General features: G+C 40.8%; 1 protein-coding gene across 6 annotated transcripts in view; it reads right to left on the bottom strand.

Moving 5' to 3' along the window:
- nipbl (NIPBL cohesin loading factor) overlaps nucleotides 1-17,337 on the bottom strand; it is a 278,213-nt gene that overhangs the window by 160,527 nt on the left and 100,349 nt on the right. For all 6 annotated transcript variants that reach the window (XM_033018770.1, XM_033018771.1, XM_033018772.1 and 3 more), the window contains exons 4-6: nucleotides 14,685-14,815; nucleotides 13,439-13,550; nucleotides 550-704 (exon numbers count right to left, since the gene is read on the bottom strand). In XM_033018770.1, coding sequence (XP_032874661.1) covers nucleotides 550-704; nucleotides 13,439-13,550; nucleotides 14,685-14,815 — 398 coding nt within the window. The remainder of the gene's footprint in view (nucleotides 1-549; nucleotides 705-13,438; nucleotides 13,551-14,684; nucleotides 14,816-17,337) is intronic.

Genomic DNA, 17,337 nt, shown 5'->3' with positions numbered 1-17,337 from the left:
AATACAGCTAGCAAGAATTTTGATTTTCCCCAAAATAATAAAGCTCACTAAAATTTGGCTTTCTTAAGACATCTCCTCTTGATTCAGGAAAGCTCACTGAGGAAGTGGCTGCAAGGAAGATAAAGGCCTTGCTGTAAAGTGGGCTGGGAAGAGCTTTAACTATGAGCAGCATACAAGAGAATTTGTAGACAAGGAGTAAACACACCAACTGTGTAGAAATATGGGTGTTGGAAGTGGTGAAATATGGAAACCTTTCAGGAAGGCCTGTCTCATTCACCTGCGAGATCCACAAGTTATACCAATTATCTTCTGGCAAGCTTTCCATGAAAGACATATCGTTAGTCCATCAAAAGGTATGAGAGAGTATACAACCTCATCTAGAATGGTTGCAAATTCATAATCGTTCAACAAATAGTTAATTTGGGCATGCAGGCAGCCCAAAGACTAACTAGCAGTCCGAGTTAGGGAAATAGTGTCTACTGGTCAATTGTGGCATAATTGTGTAAAATTATACATAAACATATACATGAAAATACTCTCAGCGCTTACCTTGCTGTATTTGCTGATGCTGTGGGTAACTTGGAGGATGCTGTGGATATTGGATGTAACCTGGAGGGCTCTGGGGAGCATATGGACTGGGTACAGGGCTGTTCTGTTGAGTTATGTATCTGTTGGTAGAACTTGACTGAGGTGGCGCAAACCGACTGTAGACAAATAGGAAACATTGTTTACCCAAATCCCCACATTATGCAGTTCATCCACAGCAAGTCGTTTTGTCTTCTTAAAGCAATAATGCACAAGATTATAACCATTTCAAAGTTCACTACTCAGAGCCAAATTATTCACTATGATTTCCTCTGCTATTTGCTGCAAAACACTTTTTCATAATCTCTATTCACTGTATCAGTCTTCTTGCCATGGTTCAGTTTTCAACTGACTGACCAAGGAGGCAGTGATCTCTGCTGCAAAGTTAAATTGGAGAACCTGCTGTTCTCCTGAGAACAAAGATTGAGAAAATATTTCATTGAGTGAGTATATGATCAAGGACACAGCCAAATAAGTCAAATAGAGAATGCCTGCCTCACTCATGACAAAATGTTCAAGTATCCGCAGACACAGATTCACTGCCTATATGGGTTGTAGAAAGAATCCAGAGATTTCTAAAGGTAATTGGATAATCTGCTGGGATACAGGACAAACACGTACAGTCTACAAATAGCCAGCATTGACTCCACAACTGAAAGACCTATTCATGTGCTCCAACAATTCTTTTGGTTTACGTCCCAAAGTCAGCAATACTGAACTAGCTATTAGATTACTAGGCTAGATTACTAGATAACTCTCAACCTCTTCCAAAAGAATTCCCCTGGATGACTGATATCAGCAGGATATGCATCACCATGAATACCATAAGTACTGCTTGCTTCAAAATAATGCTAGCTGAAGAAACAGGCCACTGTGCTTCTTCAGCTATTCTGCCATTCATCACAACTCCACTGATTCGTGACAGAACTCCAATAACTGCTTTCTCTCTGCTACTTTTAAGTCTCGGACTCAGTCAGGCAAGTTTCGTAACCTACATCTACAGAAATGCACTTGACCACTACTTCAATTACTTTCCCCAAAAATGTCCAACTTTATCAGCTAACTGGTTCATGACAAATCCTGGCTCGGCTTCATTGATTCACTGAAATATCTCCACTCCATGCTTAACTACGCAAAAAAAGTGCTCGAGGAACTCAGTGGGTCAGACAGCATATGAGAAGGGAAAAATAAATCGACAGAAAATCTCAGGTCGGTATCCTTCATCGGAAGGGTCCAAACCAAAATCGTTGTCGTTTCCCTCTGCAGATGCTGCCGAACCCACGGTTCCTCCAGTTCTGATTATTATGCTCAAGATTTCAGCATTTGAAGTTCCTCTGTCTTTTAAATGTACATGATCTCCCAACAACACAAATGTTAGAAATAAGGAACTGCAGAGCTGGTTTACAACCAGAACAAGGGTCTTGACTCGTAACGTCACCTAACCATGTTCCCCTGCGATGCTGCTTGACCCGCTCAGTTACTCCAGCACTGTATCTTTTTTGTCTAAAAACACAAATGTTTGGTTTATTTCTCTCACCTTTGTTTAATAACAGGAAAATGTGCAGTTTTCACATTTAAATGAATGTTCCTGAATAGAGAACTTTGCAACGGTTTCTAGTGAGGCCAAATGCATTGCTCTCACTGATATGCTAGAGCCCTTTCATATCACAAACTTGAATGTCCTCTAATTTCTGAAACCAGCTGGACTGTAGGGTTCTTCCACGTGGCTTTTAAATTTTATAATTGTTTGGAAAAATATGTCCAGAATGAGGCTTTGGATGATTGTTCCTCAAAAAAAATTCAATGAACAATTTTAATAGAGGCGATTTTTTTTTTCCAAACATCAGATTTTCCACTTATTTCCCTTGATCGTAATTACACCGAGCCTGACTTTGATTAGATTGCAGTCTGAGTGAAATCCTGTAAAGAAATTGGCCATTGTTATGACACAAAATTTATGATTCCATCATACATTTAGGCTTCTGCACCCAGCAGAAAGAACAGCACAGTTTCAGAAATGTTTACATTTAGGCACGGATGGAACATTAAATTAATTTTTCCCTGACCAATCCATAATGAAGTAACCCATCACAAATCAAACATGAGGTGAAACCAGATGATGAGCAATCTAGCTCTATTATTATAAGTAACATGTAAATGATGCTAAGCAGTGGAAGACATTCAGTGGGGTTTCTGCACAGAGTCAACTGCTTTTTTGTGATATGTACAAAGTATGGATTACATAATTTCAAATCTGCAGCTGACAAATCTGAGCAAGCAGTAGGTATAATGAGAGTGAATACTCCAAGTCAAGGAGACTAACAAGCTGGTATAGTGAAAAGCATGCATAAGAAAGAAGCTTTCAGAAAAATTGAAAGAATTGTTCTGAAAATTAAGTACTAAGGTTCTTACAGGGAGACACTGAATAAAATCATGTCCTTAACTGCTAACAAATCATGAACATTGTTAATGCCCAAAACATTCAATAGTCCGTGTGCAGCTAAATCTAAATTTCCCTCAAATGGTCACCAGAATCCTTCGGGAAATCTGTAGGATCACTAAACTCGGAAGAGGCTGCGGATTTAACCAGGCTCTTCAGGTAGTGTGCCTTTATGTCAGATGGTGAAAACTTGAAATTTTCGCAACCGTAGCCACAACTAGAGGATGAACTGTAAAAAATGAGAATGTGCACGGTCAGAATTCAAGAGGCCATGATGCACTGTGTCGAAGATTTAAGATGAATAAAATGTGGCAGGAAATATTCAAATGAAATTAAATGATTTTAATGGCAGGTGTAATACTGCATGTAAATTGTAACTGGTGTAATACTGCAACTTAAACTGAGAGGAAGGATGACACAAGACTACAGATGATAGAATCTAGAGCAGAAACCAAACTGCTGGAGGAATTCCCAACTGGTCAGGCAGTATACGTGGAGGGAAATGGACAATAGGCGTTTCGGCTCAAAACTCTTCCAAGTTTCAACGCATAAACCTGCTACCCTGACAATTTCTGGCAGGTAAATTACAGGATGGAATTCTGTGGGAGAAGATATACATATACCATTTTGGATACTGTTGCGGGAGATGGCTCATCAGGGCAAGGCAGCAGCAGCCAAGTTCATGGCACCGTGGGTGGCTCTGCGGCACAGGAGGGGAGGAAAAAGAGTGGAAGGGCTATAGTAATAGGGGATTAAATTGTAAGGGGAATAGATAGGCGTTTCTGCGGCCGCAAACAAGACTCCAGGATAGCATGTTGCCTCTCTGGTGCAAGGTTCAAGGATGTCTCTGAGCGGCTGCAGAACATTCTGGATGGGGAGGGTGAACAGCCAGTTGTCATGGTGCACATTGGCACCACCGATATAGGTAAAAAACAAGATGAAGTCCTACAAGGTGAATTTAGGGAGCTAGGAGATAAACTTAAAAGTAGGACCTCAAAGGTAATAATCTCTGGATTACTACCAGTGCCACGTGCTAGTCAGAGTAGAAATAGGAAGATATTTCAGATGAATATGTGGCTTGAAAAATGGTGCATGGGGGAGGGATTCAAATTTCTAGGGCATTGGAATCAGTTCTGGGGGAGGTGGGACCAGTACAAACAGGACGGTCTGCACCTGGGCTGGAATGGAACCAATGTCCTTGGGTGAGTGTTTGCTAGTGCTGTCGGGGAGGATTTAAACTAATGTGGCAGGGGGATGGGAGCATGGGCAGAGAGAAAGAGGGGTGTAAAATAAGGGCAGAAGCAATAGATAGCAAGGTGAAAAGTAAAAGTGGCAGGCAGACAAATCCAGGGCAAAAATCAAAAAGGGCCACCTTTCAAAATAATTGTATAAGGGGTAAGAGTGTTGTAAAAACAAGCCCGAAGGCTTTGTGTCGCAAAGCAAGGAGCATTCGTAATAAGGTGGATGAGTTGAATGTTCAGATAGTTATTAATGAATATGATATAGTTGGGATCACGGAGACATGGATCCAGGGTGACCAAGGATGGGAGCTGAACATCCAGGGATATTCAATATTCAGGAGTGATAAACAGAAAGGAAAAGGTGGTGGGGTAGCGTTGCTGGTTAGAGAGGAGATTAACGCAATGGAAAGGAAGGACATTAGCTTGGAGGATGTGGAATCGATATGGGTAGAGCTGCGAAACACAAAGGGGCAGAAAACGCTAGTGGCTGTTGTGTACAGGCCACCTAACAGTAGTAGTGGAGTTGGGGATGGCATCAAACAGGAAATTAGAAATGCTTGCAACAACGGTAAAACAGTTATAATGGGTGACTTCAATCTACATATAGCTTGGGTGAATCAAATTGGCTGAGGAAGAGAATTTCTTGGAGTGTATGCGGGATAGTTTTCCAAACCAACATGTAGAGGAACCAACGAGAGAGCAGGCTATTCTAGACTGGGTATTGAGTAATGAGGAAGGGTTAGTTATGTTGTGCGTGGCCCCTTGGGCAAGAGTGACCATAATAGGGTTGAGTTCTTCATTAGGATGGAGAGTGACATAGGGTTCTGAACTTAAAGAAAGGTAACTTTGAGGGTATGAGACGTTAATTGGCCAAGATAGACTGGAAATTGATTCTTAAAGGGTTGACGGTGGATATGCAATTGAAGGCATTTAAAGACCGCATGGATGAACTACAACAATTTTTCATCCCAGTTTGGCAAAAGAATGAATCAGGGAAGGTAGTGCATCCGTGGATAACAAGGGAAATCAGGGATAGTATCAAAACAAAAGATGAAGAATACAAATTAGCCTGGAAAAGCAGCCAACCAGAGGACTGGGAGAAATTCAGTCCAGCAGAGGAGGACAAAGGGCTTAATTAGGAAAGGGAAAATAGATTATGAAAAAAAAACTGGCAAGAAACATAAAAACTGACTGCAAAAGCTTTTCTAGATATGTGAAGAGAAAAAGATTAGTTAAAACAAATGTAGGTCCCTTGCAGTCAGAAACAGGCGAATTGATCATGGGGAACAAGGACATGGCAGACCAATTGAATAACTACTTTGGTTCTGTCTTCACTAAGGAAGACATAAATAATCTGCCGGAAATAGCAGGGGACCGGGGGTCAAATGAGATGGAGGAACTGAGTGAAATCCAGGTTAGTCGGGAAGTGGTGTTAGGTAAATTGAATGGATTAAAGGCCGATAAATCCCCAGGGCCAGGTAGGCTGCATCCCAGAGTGCTTAAGGAAGTAGCCCCAGAAATAGTGGATGTTTTATTGATAATTTTTCAAAACTCTTTAGATTCTGGAGTAGTTCTTGCGGATTGGAGGGTAGCTAATGTAGCCCCACTTTTTAAAAAGGGAGAGAGAGAGAAAACAGGGAATTACAGACCAGTTAGTCTAACATCGGTAGTGGGGAAACTGCTAGAGTCAGTTATTAAAGATGAGATAGCGGCACATTTGGAAAGTGGTGAAATTATTGGACAAAGTCAGCATGAATTTATGAAAGGTAAATCATGTCTGACGAATCTTATAGAATTTTTCGAGGATGTAACTAGTAGAGTGGATAAGGGAGAACCAGTGGATGTGTTATATCTGGACTTTCAGAAGGCTTTCGACAAGGTCCCACATAAGAGATTAGTATGCAAACTTAAAGCACACGGTATTGGGGGTTCAGTATTGATGTGGATAGAGAACTGGCTGGCAGACAGGAAGCAAAGAGCAGGAGTAAACGGGTCCTTTTCAGAATGGCAGGCAGTGACTAGTGGGTACCGCAAGGCTCAGTGCTGGGACCCCAGCTATTTACAATATATATTAATGATTTAGATGAGGGAATTGAATGTAACAACTCCAGGTTTGTGGATGACACGAAGCTGGGGGGCAGTGTTAGCTGTGAGGAGGATGCTTGGAGGCTGCAAGGTGACTTGGATAGGTTGGGTGAGTGGGCAAATGCCTGGCAGATGCAGTATAATGTGGATAAATGTGAGGTTATCCACTTTGGTGGCATGAACAGGAGGGACTATTATCTGAATGGTGGCCAATTAGGAAAAGGGGAGATGCAACGAGACCTGGGTGTCATGGTACACCAGTCATTGAAAGTAGGCATGCAGGTGCAGCAGGCAGTGAAGAAAGCGAATGGTATGTTAGCATTCATAGCAAAAGGATTTGAGTATAGGAGCAGGGAGGTTCTACTGCAGTTGTACAGGGCTTTGGTGAGACCACACCTGGAGTATTGCGTACAGTTTTGGTCTCCTGATCTGAGCAAAGACATTCTTGCCATAGAGGGAGTACAGAGAAGGTTCACCAGACTGATTCCTGGGATGGCAGGACTTTCATATGAAGAAAGACTGGATAGACTCGGCTTGTACTCGCTAGAATTTAGAAGATTGAGGGGGGATCTTATAGAAACGTACAAAATTCTTAAGGGGTTGGACAGGCTAGATGCAGGAAGATTGTTCCCGATGTTGGGGAAGTCCAGAACAAGGGGTCACAGGTTAAGGATAAGGGGGAATTCTTTTAGGACCGAGATGAGAAAAAATATTTTCACACAGAGAGTGGTGAATCTGTGGAATTCTCTGCCACAGAAAGTAGTTGAGGCCAGTTCATTGGCTATATTTAAGAGGGAGTTAGATGTGGCCCTTCTGGCTAAAGGGATCAGGGGGTATGGAGAGTAGGCAGGTACAGGATACTGAGTTGGATGATCAGCCATGATCATATTGAATGGCGGTGCAGGCTCAAAGGGCCGAATGGCCTACTCCTGCACCTATTTTCTATGTTTCTATGCTTCTATATTCAAAGAGACATAGGTCAATTTGGAATATTCAGCATGGTGTTGTGCATGGGAGGCCAGTCTCACAAATCTGAGTCATTCTTGACTAGGGGAGGGCCATAGATGTAGTGTACATGGACATGAGCCAGGCATTTGATAAGGTTCTGCAGGGTAGGCCACTGGTTTTATTGCATAAGAGCCAGAGAGAGCTGGTGAATTGGATATATAATTAGCCTAATGATAGGAGGCTGAGGGTGATGGAAGGTTTTCCTTGGACTAGCGATGTGCCCCAGCGATCAGTGCTGGGCCCATTGTTGTTTGTCATCCGTATAAATGATTTGGATGAGAATGTATAAAGCAAGCTTAATGAGCTGGTATCGGAGGAAAGATACTGGCTTTGATGGTATCAGAGGGAGCATACTAGCTTGCATGGAATCACTAAGAAGATACCAGCTTGGATAGCAGGTTGGCTGAATGGCAGAAACCAAAGAGTGGCAAAAAAGGTGATTTTACTGGTTGGTTGCCAGTGACAAGCGGACTTCCGCAGGAGTCAGTGCTGGGCCCGCTAGTTTTCACGTTGTATATTAATTATTCGGATGAGGGAATTGAAGGCTTTGTGGCCAAGTTTGCAGATGATACAAAGATAGGTGGAGGGGCAGGTAGTGTAGAGAAAGCAGGGACTCTGCAGAAGGACTTGGACATGTTGGGAGAGTGGGCTGAGAAGTGGCAGAAGGAATACAGCATAGCAAAGTGTGAAGTTCTGCATATATATATATATATATATATTATATATAGTAGGAAAAAAGGCATAGATTATTTTCTGAATGGGGAGAGAATTCAGAAATCGGAGGTGCAGAGGAACAAGTTAATTTGAAAGTCAAATTGATAGCATGCAAGCATTTATAGTGCCCTCCATAATGTTTGGGACAAAGACTCCACAATTTGAGATTTGTAATTGAAAAAATCACATGTGGTTAAAGTGCACATTGCCAGATTTTAGTGAGGGCCATTTTTATACATTTTAGTTTCACCATGTAGAAATTATAACAGTGTTTATACATAATCACCCTATTTCAGTGCTCCATAATGTTTGGGACACAGCAGTGTCATGTGAATCAAAGTAGTCATGTTTAGTATTTTGTTGCATATCCTTTGCATACAATGACTTTGAAGTTTGCGATTCATGGACGGCACAAGTTGCTGGGTGTCTTCTCCGGTGATGCTCTGCTAGGCCTGTATTGCAGCCATCTTTAGCTTATGTTCGTTTTGGGGGCTAGTCCCCTTCAGTTTTCTCTTCAGCGTATAAAAGGCATGCTCAATTGGGTTCAGATCGGGTGGTTTAATCGGTCTCTCAAGAATTGACAATTTCTTAGCTTTGAAAAACTCCTTTGTTGCTTCAGCAGTATGTTTGGGATCATTGTCTTGCTATAGAAAGAACCACCGCCGGCCTATGAGTTTTGAGGCATTTGTTTGAACTTGAGCAGCTGGGACGCGTCAATACACTTCAGAATTAATTATGCTACTACCATCAGCGGTTGGATCATCAATGGAGATAAGTGAGCCAGTACCTTCAGAAGCCATACATGCCCAGGCCATAACACCGCCACAACCGTGTTTCACAGATGAGGTGGTATGTTTTGGATCTTGGGCAGTTCCTTCACTCCTCCATACTTTGCTCTTGCCATCACTCTGACATAATTTAATCTTTGTCTCATCTGTCCACAAGACCTTTATCCAGAACTGTGGTTGCTCTTTTAAGTACTTCTTGGCAAACCGTAACCTGGCTAACCTATTTTTGCGGCTAACCATCTTGCGGTTTGCATCTTGCAGTGTCGCCTCTGTATTTCTGTTCATGAAGTCTTCTGCGGACAGTGGTCATTGACAAATCCACACGCGACTCCTGAAGAGTGTTTCTGATCTGTCGGAAAGGTGTTTGGGGATTTTTCTTTTTTATAGAGAGAATTCCTCTGTCATCAGCTGTGGAGGTCTTCTTTGCCCTGCCAGTCCCTTTCCGATTAGTAAGCTGGCCAGTGCTCTCTTTCTTCTTAATGATGTTCCAAAAAGTTAATTTGGGTGCGCCTAAGGTTTGGCTGATTTACATAGAAACATAGAAACTAGGTGCAGGAGGAGGCCTAAGGCTTGGTTGGTTTGCATAGAAACATAGAAACTAGGTGCAGGAGGAGGCCATTCCGCCCTTCGAGCCAGCACCGCCATTCATTGTGATCATGGCTGATCGTCCCCTATCAATAACCTGTGCCTGCCTTCTCCCCATATCCCTTGATTCCACTATCCCCTAGAGCTTTATCTAACTCTCTCTTAAATCCATCCAGTGACTTGGCCTCCACTGCCCTCTGTGGCAGGGAATTCCATAAATTCACAACTCTCTGGGTGAAAACGTTTTTTCTCAGATTAAATGACCTCCCCTTTATTCTAAGACTGTGGACTTTATTCTTGTTTCTTGGTCGCATAATGGCTTCTTTGGCTTTCATTGGCACAACAGTGGGCCTCGTGTTAATCAACCACAATAAAAGTTTCCAAAGGTGATGGAAAGACTGGAGGAAAGACTAGGTGCTGAGAGCTCTCTTATACCTGCATTAAGGAGGCAATTAAACACACCTGAGTAATTACAAACACCTGTGAAGCCATGTGTCCCAAACATTATGGTGCCCTGAAATGGGGGGGGACTATGTATAAACACAGCTGTAATTTCTACATGGTGAAACCAAAATGTATAAAAATACCCTTTAATAAAATCTGACAATGTGCACTTTAACCACATGTGATTTTTTTCCGACTCAATCTCAAATTGTACAGTACAGAGGCAAATAAATAAATGACGGGTCTTTGTCCCAAACATTATGGAGGACACTGTACATTCCTGAAAGTGGCATCACTGGTAAGTTGGTGAATGCAAGTTTTAGCACATTGACCTTTGTCAGTGTAATGAGTATAGAAGCTAGGATGTAATTTTACACCTATATAAGATGTGGGTGAGGCCGCATCTGGAGTATTGTGTTCAGTTTTGGTCACCCTGTTATAGGAAAGTTACCATTAAGCTGGAAATTGCAGAGAAGATTTATGAGGATGTTGGCTCAGCCATGGCAGGTGGAACTTAATCTGAACAAATGTGGGAGCTCAAATATAAGGGGAATGTATAAAGTTAATGGTGAGACCCTTAACGCAAGGACCATGTTACCGCTTTATAAAACTTTGTTTTGGACGCAGTTAATGTATTGGTGCATTTTGTGGAGACATTGGAGAGAGTGTAGAAGAGGTTTACCAGAATGATGCTTGGATTAGAGGGTGTTCGCTATAAGGCAAGGTTGGACAAACTTGGATTGGTTTCTCTGAAGTGTCAGAGGCCGAGGAGAAGGCTGATAGCAGTTTATACAATTATGAGAAAGATACATACTCAGAACCTATTCCCCCTGGATGGTTATCAAAGACTAGAGGCACAGCTTTAAAGTCAGTAGGAGAAAGTTTAAAGATGTGCGGAATGGTTTTTTTTCACACTCACAGAAGAGGCGAGTGCCTGTAAGGTGCTACCAAGCATGGTGGTAGAAGCAGATATCACAGCGTACAGAGGCTTTTAGACAGGTTCATGGATATGCAGGGAATAGAAGTTTACAGACACATGCAGGCAAAGGAGATTCATTTAACAGCATTATATTTGATTGTGGGCTCTGCTGTGCTGCTCTATGTTGCCGGGGCTGTTATAGGGAGACATAGGCAGGCTTGCAATTTAGTCCTTGGAGCACAGGAGACTGGGGTGATCTTGTAGGCATGTATAAAATCACAAGGAACATAGATAGGATGAATGCACGGTCTTTTTCCTAGATTTGGAGAATCCAGAACAAGAGGGCACAGGTTTAAGGTAAGAGAGGAAGCATTTAATAGGAATCTAAGGGGCATCTTTCACCACACAGGGGTATATGGAGCCGTCAAGTACAGGCACAATAACATTTAAAAGACATATGGACAGATACATGGGTAGGAAGGTTTGGATGGATATGGATCAAATGCAGGTAATTTGGACCAGCATTTTGGTCAGCTTAAATGAGTTGGGCTAAAGGGCTTGTTTCCACACTATATGGGTCTATGATGAAAAAGATTGGTGCAGGGCCCTCCTCAATCTGAAATGTATTTTAATGACTTGTATAAGAAGGCAGCATAACATATCTAAGTTCGCTGATAATACAAAACCAGTTTGGAAGTGAGATGTGAAGGTGCAGAATCAGCAGAGTTATAGGCACACAAAAAGATGGCAGCTGGAGAATAACGTGGGAACTCAAACTAATATTAACAAGAATAGAAACTCAAATAATGGCACTCAAGAGAATGGGGTGCACTGAGATGGAAAAAGTAAACATTCAGAAAACAAATATAAATCCTGATGATATACTGGCTTTTGTTGGATACAAAAGTGAAGAGTCTTTAAGAAGGAACTGCAGATGCTGGAAAATCTAAGGTACACATAAAAGCTGGAGAAACTCAGTGGGTGCAGCAGCATCTATGGAGCGAAGGAAATAGGCAACGTTTCGGGCCGAAACACTTCTTCAGTGAAGAGTCTTGCCTTGATGAAACTGTTTTGTTCTCCATATCCAAGATAGTATATACAGGTAATTCTGCTATCACAATAATGGTCATGAAAAAGCTCACATTATAGAAAATCATGTTTTAAATACAATTGTCTCAATGGCAAAAAGTGTGTTTCAAACTCGGTTCTTTTCCCATGCAGAATTTTATAAAACAAAGATTTTAATAGCTACAAGATATTTTGGCTACTGCAAGCTAAAATATTAAAGGGTGAATGTTACTTTATTTTAGAGTATCACTGCCCAAGAGTCTATAGAAGAAATTGCTTATCATTTTCAAATACCACCGAAGGTGAAACTGAAAGTGTGTCTTTAAGAGACAATGGCGTCTGTATACTATGGGGAGTTTACATAGAAACTTTTTTACCATGTATAATTCCCCCCCCCCCCCCCCCCCCCCCCCCCATTATTGCTAGTTAACTTCCCAATGTAATTTTTAAGTGGGTTCTCAAGTTACTCATCAAAATTGTCCTGATTCATTATATCCAATAAGCTTTATTGAAACACTTGTTATAGCAGTGCTACCTGGACAATTTCTTCTTTAAGGAACAGTTCCAAGATTGGCTACAAATAATGGAGCGCAGAAGGAAAAGGTGAACACATTATGACATAGGAGATTCTGAGAAGGTAGGTGAGAGGCTTTCTCTGGGGATGTATCCCACGCTGCTATGAGAGAGAAGGGTGAAGATTGCCAGAGCCTTGACACATATTTTTAACTCTTTACTAGCCAAGGCAGTAAATGTAGAGCAGCATATAGGTTAGGTAATTACAGACTTGAACTATAGTCAGTGATGGGCAGTTACTGAATGTTTTGAATGAATACAATGGAACAGTTTGATAAACGAAAGATTGGTTAGGGTGGATATATTTTACTTGGATAGAATGCATTTGGCATAACCGACAGAAGTCTACAAAATTATGAAGAACAGATGGGGAGAAAATGGGTAACATTGTCTGTCGCATGGAATTAAAATGAAGAGTAAGGAATAAGCGATTGAGTGCAGATTTGATTGTTTTATCCAGGGGGTGGTTGGAAGCTGGAATGCATATGAGATGATGGTGAAGACACTCTCAACATTTAACATGTAGACAGACTGCCTAAGCATAGAATGCCAGAGTGGATGCGTTGATAAATGTAATTAATATAGGGAGGTTCTTGATATTTGACATGGAGGGCTATATGTCTTGTCTCTGTGCTATATGACCCTAACTTTGGTTGGACATATGGGGATGGGGTGATGTGGTGCACAGTTTTTGAACAAGGATACAGCCATTTCAACTGAATGTTACAAATTTTGGAAATTCATAAATGCTCATTTGATCAATAAATTGAAGCCAAGATAAGCTGATGTTTGGATTCTTGTGGGAAAGTGGATGAGGTGGAAGTTCAGTTCTGATCTTATTGATCGATGGAGCAGGAACAAGAGGCCTCGTGGCATACTCTGCTTCATTTTCTAATGTTATGAATGAAAACTGCACACAACCATTAAAATTTTATTTTTAAAAGTCATTATTAAGTTCTGGATATTCTAGTGTGGTGCTGCACATTACCTGGAAGGACTGTGTGAGATTGTGGACTGCTGAAATGTGGAGGATGCAGGGCTTCCGTGAATGGAATTCTGGGGTAATTTGTACTGTTGGATGATCTGTTGCTGCATGATACCTGAAACACAGCATGTTCATACAGTGAAGCCACATCAACTCATTTATAAAGCACCTTTCATGACCTCAGGATGTCCAAAACAGCGTTATTACCAATGCATAACAATTAGAAGTGGATTTATTTTGTAGGAAAACAAGGTAGCCAAATTGTACGTTGTAAATCCCTACAATCAGCAATATGCTTTCATGAGGGATAAATATTGTCAAGACAGAAAGAACCACTCCAAAGATTTTTTTTAGATAAACGGCTTCAGAGAGGAGACTGTCAAACATATGATTTAAGCCTTAAAACAAAATGATGATGAAACAGGTTTTTTTGTTCATGTCATCAACGCCGGTAAAGCCAGCATTTATTGCCATTGAAAAACAAAAATTGGACATTTCACAGGTCAGGTGGACCTGATAAGGTCACTCGATTTTCTACCCAAGTAAGTTTTTGACAATTTTGATACTGACACTATCTCAATGACTAAAACGTTCATCTCCAGATTGTTATAGTCAGTCAATAATGGATCCCTCATGAGGGTAATTATTACAATGCAACAGTGGACATTCAAAAAGCTTCTATTCCCCATTTTGTCTTTGGTTGTTCTAATTAAAGCTCCAGTTTAATTTTTAAAAGCATGTACTAATTTGTTGGATAGATGGTTTCTCTAACAGTTTCTCAAGCAATCCACAGTAATTTTCCAATTTCAACAATGTGTCAAATTAATTGTTTATTTAGATACCATTGAAAAGTATTTCCTCGTTGTTGTCACTAAATTTAAACAGACCCCAGAAATGTGGTCATCCAGCAGCAAACGTAAAACAAAGAAGGTTCAAGACAAATTTAAACAATTGTGCCCCTCACACCTCTCTGATAACTACAAATTAACCCATATTTCAGATACTTAAACTTCCATTACAAAGCACAGCAAATAGTGACATTTCACCTCTAATTTAGGCATAGGAGATGCTACATAGATTTTTAATTATTCAGCAAAGACGTCTGAATAATTAATGGTGAAAGATGGAATTACTGAATGGAATCACTTGAATTCCTAATTAAAATCCTGGAATCTTATGCAATAAAAAAATCATTCAGATCCTTTCAATGAACAACAACTCCAGCATTTGTTCTATATATGCTACTCACCACTCTGCACTCCATATCGGTTCTGCATACTTTTCTCCCTGAAGACATTGGGATTTCTGGCCAGAACAGCTTGCAGAAGAACAGGAATATCGCCCTCTGGATCATCACTGCCAAGGTTATCTTTCAGCTCTCTATGTAAAGAACAATTTCCTTTTAACAATCTCTTTAAATTCTATTTTCATTGGACTTTTAGATATCATCAGTGCTACATTAGAAAATTAAATTCTAACGCCCAAATTACTAGCTCATGTCCTTTATTTATGGCAATGAAATAAACTCAAGAATAATGCTTCAACACTTCATACCAGATGTTAAGAATCAAATTTTCTAAATTTTCAATAATTTTCTAAATTATTAATATGTACAAAAAAGTATGTAGGCTTATACCTTTTAACAGTAAACATTTGTCCTCAGAGTGTTTACTTTTCATCGGTTGAGATTCTCAACTGCATCAGTTTCATTTTGCACGTTGCCACATTGCTTACAGAGATTTGAAGCATGAGGCTCCAACAAAGAGAGTAACACAGCAGTGGTCCAAGTAGACCACTTCATCCAGCCTTAATGAGACTGCCATAATCAATGGTTTGATTTGAATTACTTCAAACGGTACTGTACAGAAAGAGGCCCTTCAGCCCACAAGGTCTGTGCCTAAAATTATGCCAAGTTAAGCTATTCTTCATTCCCTGCACACAATTCAGATCCCTGCATATATATGCGTCCATCCAATAGACCTTATAGCTGCCTGCACCATGCCCCCTGATAGCACATTCCAGGCACCACTTGTTTGAAAAAAAGGCCGCTCACATCTCCATCAAACTTTTCCCATGTCACCTTAAACCTGTGCCCTCTAGTCCTTGACATTGCCACTTGCAACCTGTATATTTTGTTATGGATAAATTATGTGGGAAGCGAGAGTGTTTCTGTACCAATAGCAACAACCCATGCTACGGCCATGTCATGGTAATTTTCGGTCCTTCACAGAAAACATGCTTGCATCAATCTGTAGTGTGCATGGTCAAGCATATATGTCACCATGGTCCAGGATTTATTGACACAGGTTGATCATACGCTGAATAATCCAACCACATTTTTGTTTGGAAGTGGAAAGAAATAATAGAAATTGCATTCATTGCAATGTGTAAAAAAAGTTGAGATACTGTATTGTAATTTTGCTTCATGTCATTGTGGTATATATCATGTCTTGATTGGTGAATATGTTTAGTTTGTGACTTTATTTGAAGCAGAAATAATATGTGAGTGCTTCATTGAGCATAATTCCGACTGGTAACTACGCACTTCGTCCAAGCACATTATCGCACGCGTCACGCAAACCATCTTAAATGACCACCTAAACTGTCATTTGGCAACTTAAAAAGCTGCCAAGGTTACCCGGCTGGCAACAGAGAAAAAAAATTAAGTGAGAGCCCTGCAAGGTGTATGATATTGTCGACACTGTCATAGGCCTTTCTTACATATGCTGTCACAACGCATTGTAATCTCTAAACAACCCTTCAGTAATTTTCCTTGCCTTCCATTTCAGAATAATAGTGTTTTAAGCCAATAACTCGACATGAGCACTGGCAATAAGTGGGAAAAAAAGTTAAATGAAAGCCCTGTTATATATACATAGTCCCCCCATTTCAGGGCACCATGTTTGGGACACATGGCTTCACAGGTGGTTGTAATTGTTCAGGTGTGTTTAATTACCTCCTTAATGCAGGTATAAGAGAGCTCTCAGCACCTAGTCTTTCCTCCAGTCTTTCCCTTTGGAAACTTTTATTGGTTTATCAACATGAGGACCAAAGTTGTGCCAATGAAAGTCAAAGAAGCCATTATGAGACTGAGAAACAAGAATAAAACTGTTAGAGACATCAGTCAAACCTTAGGCTTACCAAAATCAACTGTTTGGAACATCATTAAGAAGAAAGAGAGCACTGGTGAGCTTACTAATTGCAAAAAGACTGGCAGGCCAAGGAAGAACTCCACAACTGATGACAGAAGAATTCCCACTATAATAAAGAAAAATCCCCAAACACCTGTCTGACAGATCAGAAACACTCTTCAGGAGTGGATTTGACAATGACCACTATCCGCAGAAGACTTCATGAACAGAAATACAGAGGCTACACTGCAAGATGTATTTTCTATGTTTCTATACTGGGGAGGATCAGCCATGATCACAATGAATGGCGGTGCTGGCTCGAAGGGCTGAATGGCCTCCTCCTGCACCTATTTTCTATGTTTCTAAGATGCAAACCACTGGTTAGCCGCAAAAATAGGATGGCCAGGTTACAGTTTGCCAAGAAGCACTTAAAAGAGCAACCACAGTTCTGGAAAAAGGTCTTATGGACAGATGAGATGTAGATTAATTTATATCAGAGTGGTGACACAAGCAAAATATGGAGGCGAGCAGGAACTGCCCAAGATCCAAAGCATACCATCTCAGCTGTGAAACACAGTGGTGGGGGTGTTATGGCCTGGGCATGTATGGCTGTTGAAAGTACTGGCTCACTTATCTTCATTGATGATACAACTGCTGATGATAGTAGCATAATGAATTCTGAAGTGTATAGACACATTCTATCTGCTCAATTTCAACAAATGTCTCAAAACTCATAGGCTGGCGGTTCATTCTACAGCAAGACAATGATCC

This window comes from Amblyraja radiata, chromosome 3 (assembly GCF_010909765.2).
Source record: "Amblyraja radiata isolate CabotCenter1 chromosome 3, sAmbRad1.1.pri, whole genome shotgun sequence".
Taxonomy (NCBI): Eukaryota; Metazoa; Chordata; class Chondrichthyes; order Rajiformes; family Rajidae; genus Amblyraja; species Amblyraja radiata.
Note: the sequence above shows the minus strand (reverse complement) of the source record. Positions and strands in the feature narration are given on the sequence as shown.